The 8,950-nt window shown below is 44.4% G+C and overlaps 1 protein-coding gene across 2 annotated transcripts; it reads right to left on the bottom strand.

The window, feature by feature from the left end:
- Window positions 1–599: 599 nt before the first annotated feature.
- Btf3 (basic transcription factor 3) lies at window positions 600–8,502 on the bottom strand. Of its 2 annotated transcripts, none has more exons than XM_004651539.3 (6): window positions 8,346–8,502; window positions 7,658–7,726; window positions 4,756–4,869; window positions 3,810–4,011; window positions 1,594–1,650; window positions 600–901 (listed from the first exon to the last, which is right to left on the bottom strand). In XM_004651539.3, exons 2-6 carry the CDS (start codon window positions 7,724–7,726, stop codon window positions 855–857), a joined length of 489 nt encoding a protein of 162 aa, XP_004651596.1. In that variant the 5' UTR covers window positions 8,346–8,502; the 3' UTR covers window positions 600–854. The 2 variants fall into 2 exon arrangements, with proteins under 2 accessions (XP_004651596.1, XP_004651595.1); XM_004651538.3 differs by lacking the exon at window positions 8,346–8,502 and adding an exon at window positions 8,086–8,232.
- Between the last annotated feature and the right edge of the window lie 448 nt (window positions 8,503–8,950).

Below are 8,950 nucleotides of genomic sequence, written 5' to 3' on the forward strand. Positions count from 1 at the left end.
AAAGTTTTGAGTTGTAAAATGGGTAAAGTTGTATAACTGCTTTGTGACTGCTAGTAATTCTTTAAGTCAAGGGAACTATCGACAACAGTTTATTTTTTAAAGCCAGTTATTTAGTCATCACTGGACAATGCTACATTGTTCTCTTCTAGGAGACATTCCTATTAGAAACACACTTTTTTCAGTCATAATGCAAAACAAATATCCTGTCAAGGGACTTGGAAGATTAGTAACTAGAATTGAAGCCCCTTGGTTTACCCGCAGGAATTGTGTTCTTAAAGAACACAAAACCCATGAATACTGTAGGGCAGGAAAGCCCAACTTCTGGACACCATGACGTGATGTCATCTACAGACGCATTAAGCGTTCACAGCTACCCAGGGATGCACACAGCCCGCAGTGGACAAACCTGCCCTAAAAGCTGCTGGACAAGGAAGTTTTCAAGCACTGAGAACTTTCCTGTCAATTCTCCTATTCCATCCTGTTTTATACTTTTTAATTTCCATCAAATGTTGAAGTCACATGACTTGCCACGATGACCTTTCTATGAACTGTTTATGTGGACATCTCAGTGTCAACCAAATAAAAACAACAAAACCACATACTAGGCAAAGACGTTTATTCATGTTTCAAACTTTATTCCCAGGCTTCTACAGCTTAACTAGCTGCAAGGAATGAATTGTATATAAGCAAAAACTGAAAAGAACTGCAGTGTCCAAGGGGCTTCAGCTTAAAAATATTGGAGATCTAGATTTTATCAGATCCATGAACAAAAGAATCTTAAAAAGCAGTCATAATATAAAACAGCAGCTCCCAATAACCCCTTCAAGTTTTTCTTCTTCTGAAGTTGCCTCAGTTCAGTTTGCCTCATTCTTAGAAGCCTCATCAAAATTCTCCACGAGATCTAGACAAGAAAAAAGAAATTCTGGAAAAAAAGGCTAATTCTACAAGTAACTATCAGATCTTAAAAATGACACTTATTTGTTTATGATCTAAATATCATGGCTAAAGGATCTGCATCCCCTCTCCCCATTCTCCCATCACTGACAGAATTAAAACATATAAGACCTTGGTCCAAGGAGGAAAGCAGTACCCAAGAGCACCATGACATAAACCATCCAAGTGTGCTTGGGCTCCTGCGAATACTCCCTATTCAAAGCAGCACATTCTATGCATTTAATGATTCTTCTACACGACACCTCTTGCTTTACAATAACGTTAATTAGCTGGGCATGGTGGTACATGCTTGTCACCCTAGCACTCAGGAAGCCAGGACAGAAGATTTCCAAGTTTGGGCATACATAGTGAGCCCTGTGTCCTTCCTCCTTACATCCCCCCATATCAATAAAGCAAAGTAGAAAGCCATCAAAATGGGACAGAATTTTTTTATGCTAGGCAAAAATAAAAATAAATTATCCAGTACTATAGAAAAAGTACCTACCTCCTAATTAAAGAGCACCACATTCTTCCCATATTCTAAGTGAGCTCTCACACCCCTGACTTTCACCCTCCCACTAAGGCCCCAAGGATTTTTTTCTATAAGGATGATTTGTTATTTCCCTTGCTAAGTGTCTCTAAGGCAGTACAAATCCACACCTGGAACTTCATCATCGTCCTCCTCTCCAGCAGCAAGTGGTGCTTTTCCATCCACAGCTGTGAAAGGGAAATGGGAGAGTAATTGACACATCTCTGTAGAGGAGTAACTATCAACCAAAAGAGGAAATGGTGGAATACAGCCTGGCCAGGCGCGGTGGCGCACACTTTTCATCCCAGAGCTCAGGAGGCAGCAGTTGGTAGAAGGATCGCCATGAGCTCGAGGCCACCCTGAGACAACATAGTGAGTTCCATGAGACCCTACCTTGTGGGGACACACACGTAAAATAAAACGACTAGAATACGTATAATAGCCATCCACACTCATCCTTTCACTCCCTCTGGCCCACCATGGCCTTAAGGTCAAGGGGGGGGGCAGAATTAAGGAGCCCTCGGGGTATAGGTAAAACCTACAAACCAAATTATATCAAGACTTATTTGTGGAGGCAAATGAAGAGGCTCTGCTATTCATGTATGGCATAAGGTTCAATGAAAATTTACTGAAATAAAGTAGTCAAAAATTAAGGCAAGCTTGATGGATCACACCTTCAATTCAAGCACTGAGGAGGCAAAGACAAATTCAAGGCCAGCCTGGTCTACATTAAAAAGAGCTACGCAGCAAGACCCTGTGTCAGAAAGCAAAAACAAACAAAAAAAGATGGCTTCCTCAACTGTGCTCTATCATATTCTGTGAGCCAGGGTCTCTTAATGAGCCTAGAGCTCATCAGTTCAGCTGCACTAGCTCGCCAGTGAGCCTGTGTCTCCCCACAGTGTCTGGTCCTTTATGGGCATAAGGGGATCCTAATTCAGGTTGCCATGCTGAGCAACATGCACTTTCCACAGTCGTCTCTCAAGCCCCATGTCCTTTTCTGACACAGGATTTTCCTGCTTCAGCCTTTCCAGTAGCTGGAGCTGTAGGGATGGGCCACACTAACTCAGTTCCACTCTTCATCATAGAAGCGTGTGGACTACATGTGACAGAGATTTCACAGTAACAACCTGTATGAGCACCAATGGACTATTTTAGCTCTGAAAGCCTAAGACACTTAACCATAGTAACAAACTGAAGAATGGGTCAGCATCTAGCAAAAGCGGTGACTTAACATTACGCCACATAGTAAACCTAATTTGTTTCATTCATTTTCTTCAAAATTTTAATTAAAAACCTTCAACGTAAATGTTGTCACCTCTCCTGAAGTTCTGCCCTGAAAAAAAAAAATCCCCATCAAACTGTAATTTAAAATAGCAAAGCCTGGAAAGATGGTTTAATGGTTTAGGCACTTGCCTCCAGTGTTGAACAACCCAGGTTTAATTTCCCAGGACGCACATAAGCCCAATGTACAAGGTTGCACATGCATCTGCAGTTCAGGTGCAGAAGTTAGAGGCCCTGGCACATCCATGCTTGTACCTCTCTGCTTGCAAATAAATAAATAAGTAGCAAAAATATTGACAGATCATTATATTCAACAATTATTTCAAAATAAGAGTTGAAAGTTTCTAACACAAAGCTTGTAAATAAGGAGATGGAAATGCTGATTACAGCAGCAATTTACTTTTAAATCAATTCTAAACTATAAAGTGGTTATCAGCAAAACCCAAAATTTGCATTTTCTTCATTTCCAGCTAGTAAAGGTTCAGCCTCAAAGCCAGTAAGCTAATAGAAACAAAAATGTACTAACTTCGGGCTGGAGGGATGGCTTAGCAGTTAAGGCATTTGCCTGCAAAGCCAAAGGACCCAGGTTCAATTCTCCAGGTCCTATGTAAGCCAGTTGCACAAAGTGACACATACATCTGGAGTTTGTTTGCAGTGGATATAGGCCCTGGTATTATGCTCATTCTCTCTCTCTCCCCTTCCCTCTCCCTGTCTCTAATAAATAATAGTAAAAAATATTTTTTTAAAAAAGGACCCAGGTTAGTCAGATGCACAAGGGGGCACACATCTAGAGTTCATTTGCAGTGGCTGGAGGCCCTGGCGTACCCATTTTCTCCCCCCCTCAATAAATAAAACTAAAAAATGCTTTAAAAAATGTACTAACTTCAAGGATAATGGTCACAGCAAACAAAACAAACAAGAACAACTAATTCAGTTACAAATGTGTTGTGGAGACTGAATTTGCTCTCCCAGTATAAAGGTATTCTTGGCAACTCTAAATCCCAAGAGCACAGACATGTGCTGTTCAAGCAAGCAGCCCCAGTCCAGTGACTATCAGGAAACTTACATTGCTTGGGCAGAGCTTCAGCCAGTCTCCTTAAACTAGTCAGACTGTCTGCACCAAGCTGGTTTAGGATGCTGGGAAGCATTTCTGTCAGCTGCTTTGTCTCAGCATGGCCTGTAATGGTGAAAGTGTTTGCTGCCAGAGATGCCTGGACTTTCGGGTTGTTAAAGTGGATCACTGTTCCTTGGTTTGTAAACATATTCACCTATAAAGAAAAAAAAAGTTTAATTATAAGCAACGACCACTAAAGGTTCCTTAAAACCAAGAATATTTTAAGGAAACAAAACTGGCGGACTGGAGAGATGGCTTAGCAGTTAAGGCATTTGCCTAACATGCCAAAGGACCCAGGTTCAGCTCCCCAGGACCCACATAAGACAGATAAACAAAGGGGCACATATGTGTCTGGAGTTTGTTTGTAGTAGCTGGAGGCCTTGATGTGCCCATTCTCTCTCTCTCAAATAAATAAAACTTTTTTTTAAATGGCAGTCTGGCTAACTCATCTAATCTTCAGAGTAGAGGTGAAATTTCCCTGAAAAGGAATGTAGAATCAAATAGCTTTCAGACCTAGCAGTCTTCCTGAGTATTTATCTAACGGCTGTAGAAGCACATCTTGGAAACTTCCAGTCTAATGGGACATTAAATACTTTGCTAAAAGGAGAGGCTAACGCTGGAGAGATGGCTTAGCAGTCTAGGCATTTGCCTGCAAAGCCAAAGGACCTAGGTTTGATTCCCCAGGACCCATGTAAGCCAGATGCACAAGGTGGTGCATACGTCTGGAGTTCACCTGCAGTGGCTAAAGGGCCTAGCACGCCCATTCTCTTTCTATATGCCTCCCTCTTTCTCTAAAATAAATAAGTAAAAATTAAAAAAAAGAATTTAAAGGCAGAGGGTAAACAATTATCTAGTATGTAAATATCTTTTCCCAACCACACCTTGTTTTGAGACTTACCTCTTCGATACCAGAGATATTGTTTACTCCTAACTTCTTTAAGGAGAACTGAAGTTTTTTATCATCTGCTGTAGCTGTTCTATGAACCACCTTCTTCTTTCTACGAGCAGTTCCCTAATGGAGAAAAAAGGGACAAAACAGTACATTTTATAGCATAGTGGCAGACCTTTCCTAATCCTTTTGTTCTATATAAGAAAAATCATACACGCCACAAACTATGCAGTTGAATAGGTGGAGTGAGGTTAGATTGGAAGCAAACAGAATGTGTCAACCTAAATTAAGCCTTGTTTACTAACCTTTTGTTTTTAAAGAAAAATAATTATCCTAATTAATGTTCATGGGTGAAATGTTACAGAAAATCACCAAATAGATCTGTACATAGATGTGTATTGCACCAGAGTTAAATAAAAAAGGAAAACCCCTCAAGTTTTAGGCACGCCTTTAAACCCTAGAAACTCAAGGCAAATATTTAGGTAGGAGGACTGCTGTGAGTTTGAGGTTAGCCTGGGCTACAGTGAGTTCTAGGTGAGTCTGAGTGAGATCCTGCTTAATCTACTTGGTGCCTTTTGAAGGTACTACCTTAATGCTGCTCTTGATCATATCTCCAGTCAATTAAGCCTCTTAGGTATTCCTTAAAGGGCACCAACAGGCCCTTAGGCCATTTGTACATGCCGTTCCTCTCTTCTGTACTTGTGCTTACCTCCATCCCTTACTGATCTGTTTTTCATGTTCCCATATCAGAAAAGTTCTTCCCAACCATCCAATGGAGAACAGCTTCCACCCTCACTTATCATTTTCTACCATAGTTTTTTTTTTCAAAGCGCTTCTTGGTGCAACACACACATTTACTGGTTATTGTCTACTTCCTCTCAATGGAATATAATCTCCCTAAGGCAGTCTGCTTAGTGCTACAAATCTAGTTCACAGGAGCCAGTATCGGCTGAGCACTCAATGACCTCACTGTCCCTAACCTTGTTCCCAATGCTTATTCGTCTTCCCAAACTCCTATTCAGGCCACCGCTTGATCTGCACCTTCTCTAAACTCTGCAACCACCACTACCTATGCTTATCACTTCCATCTCTGTATTGTGAAACGACTTTTATGACATGAGGCATATCACAAGGTAAAAAAAGCTAGTTTTCAATATTAGCCTTAAGAGGAGAAAGAGGAAGGGTGACAGCTTTATATTTCTTAGCGTTTACTTTCAGGATTAGGCACACAAAAGTACATATAGTTTTACTAAAGAAAACATCAACAGGTTTATATACACACATAGGTTTCACAGATATACACAGACTGGTTATAAAATCTGCCCCCCCCCCAACCTAAAGTGGTCATGTAGATACCTACTTCCAAAAATTCTCAACAAAATAGCACATTTACTATAGGCTCCATAATTTTAGGGTTTTTTTTTAACTTAAATAATTGTGTTTTGATTAGACAGTAAAGGGCTTTTAAATATTTGCCTAAAAGCATCTAATACTGTATTTTTCTAAGACAAAACTCTTTCTTGGGCTGGAGGGATGGCTTAGTGGTTAGGGTGCTTGCCTGCCAAGCCAAAGGACCAAGGTTTGATTCCCCAGGACCCATGTAAAACAGATGCACAAGGTGACACATACTTCTGGAGTTCTTCTGCAGCAGCTGAAGGCCCTGGTGCACCCATTCTTTCTGCCTCTTTCTCTCTCAAATAAATAAAATAAATAAAGCCAGAGGAACAAGCTGGCACAGACACACCACTCCTGAAACTGTACTGAAAAAAACAATGATCAAGCAATGGTTTAAAATTTTTGAGTTTTTCTAGCACCAGAAGGCTACAATCTAATAAATGTTACAAAGGATAATAAACACCTCATGCTAATGTTGCCATGTGAAATTGAAGACTATTGTTACCAAAAGAATAAAAAAAACAACATTAGGATGTTAACTGCTGGCAACAGTAACAGCAGAGCTACATATTATTTAATCCAAGTGCAACTTCTGGCTCCCCCACAGTAGATTTTACTTGAAGGTAAATGCTTAGAGTTAGGACAATTTAATAGGTAATAACCTTGTACCATGGAAGCTTCACAAGTGTTACCAAGTAAAGACATGCTCTGTTTCAACAAGCTGCCACACCTTGTTAAACAGTAGGAATGTGCTAACGCAAGAAAGGAAATAGGAGATCTGTCTGGAGTGGACTTTTGAACAAAGTAGATTAGAGAATCTAAACACCGATTTCATAAATAATTCCCACTAAGAGGATCAGTACCCACCAGGAAAAACCAATTAGCCAAAACCATTTTCACTTTCCCAGTTTCAACATCTCGACAAAGCCAAAACAGAGAAAACATGGACTTAGGTAATTTTTCACATCTAACATTTCACAGCTGTTAAAACCTGAACCCCCCCCCCCCAAAAAAAAGCAAGAGCAACAACAGAAAACGCGAAACATTAAGTTATCATCAAAACACCCTTGAAAACTAACCATCCTGAAGAAACAGAAAGAGTTAAGGGTGCAGCTCTCACTGGTCTAGAGGGCTTGCCCAGCATGTGCTAGAAACCTGGTTTCGATCTCCAGTACAGAAGGAAAAAAGACAACTTTTATACACGTCAGGATATAGTGTACACAATGATCTAACACAGAAGACACCCTTTTTCTACTAATAAAAATTAAGAACAATGATGTCCTACTACTACAGCGTATCACTGAAAACATAAAATAAATGCAATGTTTCTAAGCGCCCTCTCTTCTCCAGTCATTCCCCCCCCCCCGTGCACATCCGTCTAGTCTCCGCCTCCCCTTCACCGTGGATTTGCAAGCTCTGCGAATTCCCCCTCATTAAGGCAAAGCGACAAAACATTAGACAGACAAAGAGAACTTAAGAAACAAAAATAAGAAAAAAAGAAACCATTAAGACTTACTTTCCCACCAATGCGCACTTGTGCCTGCAGTTTGGCCAGCTTCTCCTGGTTCATAATAGTTTCTTTCATCTGGGGGGGAGAGGGGGGCGGGAGGAAGGAGAAGAAATCCTCAAATCCTCAAGCAAGGTGGAAGTCCGGCTCACTCGAGCATTCCAAGCTCGTTACTTCCCAAGACGCCAGCCTGCAGGGCCTGGATCCCAAATTCAACCCAGCAAAGCCTGGCCGTTGGCGGCTTGCGGGAGGGCCCGATGGAGGAGAAAAGGGGTGGTGGTGGGGGGGGATCCCGACCCTCCCGGCTTCCCACCCCGTCCTCTAAGGCCCAGAGAGAGGGGCTCTCCCCGCGCCTGGCCAGCACCCCCCGCCCGCCGCCACCCCCGCGGCCCTGGCCCTGGCCCGGCCCGGCCGCTGTCCGCCAAGCCTCGCGGTACCTGAGGCTCCCGTCCTCGGGTTCCGCCGAGAGCTGGAGGAAAAGACGGCGTCGCCTCGGCTCCGGGGCAGCCGGCCCTGGCCCGCCCTCGTCGCCGAGAGTCAGCCTGAGCGGGTGCACCCGTCCGTCGCATCGCTTTCCTCTCTCCGCGGCCCCGGTTCCCCTCCCTTTGGGTCGCTCCCGGGCCGGCGACTTCCCGCCTTCCCTTTGCCCGCCCCGTCCTCCTCCCACGCCCTCCGGCCGTCCGCGGCCCTCCGGTACCTTGTCGGAGCGGAAATGGGGCCGCGCGGGGGAACTGAGGGTGGATGCTCAAGGGGGGTCTCGGGCACACCAGCTCACGATAGGTGCACACACGCGGGGACGCAAGATGGCAGCTAGAGGGAGGCCGGAAGTGACGCCACGCCACTTCCTTCGGCAGTCCTGGGGGGAGGGGCGAGGGGGAAAAAAACAGGCCTCGCCTCACTCGCGCATGCGCGGCACGGTGGCCTCTGCGCATGTGCGGCTTGCGCGGGGGGGGGGGGGGGAACGGTGCGCTGGGCGATCGGTTCGCCTCCTCCTTTCCCTGGCGGCCTGGGAGTGGTGGGGGAGACTGGTGGGGTGCGGATGCCGCCCGGAGTCCTGGGATCAGGCCGCAGAGGTGGCGGGGTGGGCTTCAGACGGCGGGGTGGGCTTCAGACGGCGTGGTTCTTTGCGGAGCTGAGGTTAACGACGCCTGCGCTGTGCACGCCAGGCCCCGGGCCCAGGTTCTCCTCCTCCCGAGCAAAAGCCCCTCGGACGCGCAGCTGGGTGTGATCCGTCCACTCGCTCGCCGCATGGTGCGGATGAGAGATCTGTAAAAAACAACGACAACTAAACAGAGAAGTTTA

This window comes from Jaculus jaculus, chromosome 14 (assembly GCF_020740685.1).
Source record: "Jaculus jaculus isolate mJacJac1 chromosome 14, mJacJac1.mat.Y.cur, whole genome shotgun sequence".
Classification (NCBI taxonomy): domain Eukaryota; kingdom Metazoa; phylum Chordata; class Mammalia; order Rodentia; family Dipodidae; genus Jaculus; species Jaculus jaculus.

What these genes read in the sequence shown, in the direction of transcription:
- Btf3 (XM_004651538.3), bottom strand. Translation starts at nt 8,217, where the DNA reads ATGCGACGGACGGGTGCACCCGCTCAGGCTGACTCTCGGCGACGAGGG. An exon ending in ATATCTCTGGTATCGAAGAG is followed by an intron (nt 4,012 to 4,755) that starts GTAAGTCTCAAA and finishes TTTTCTTTATAG; the next exon opens with GTGAATATGTTTACAAACCA. An exon ending in GGACGATGATGAAGTTCCAG is followed by an intron (nt 902 to 1,593) that starts GTGTGGATTTGT and finishes TTTCTTGTCTAG; the next exon opens with ATCTCGTGGAGAATTTTGAT.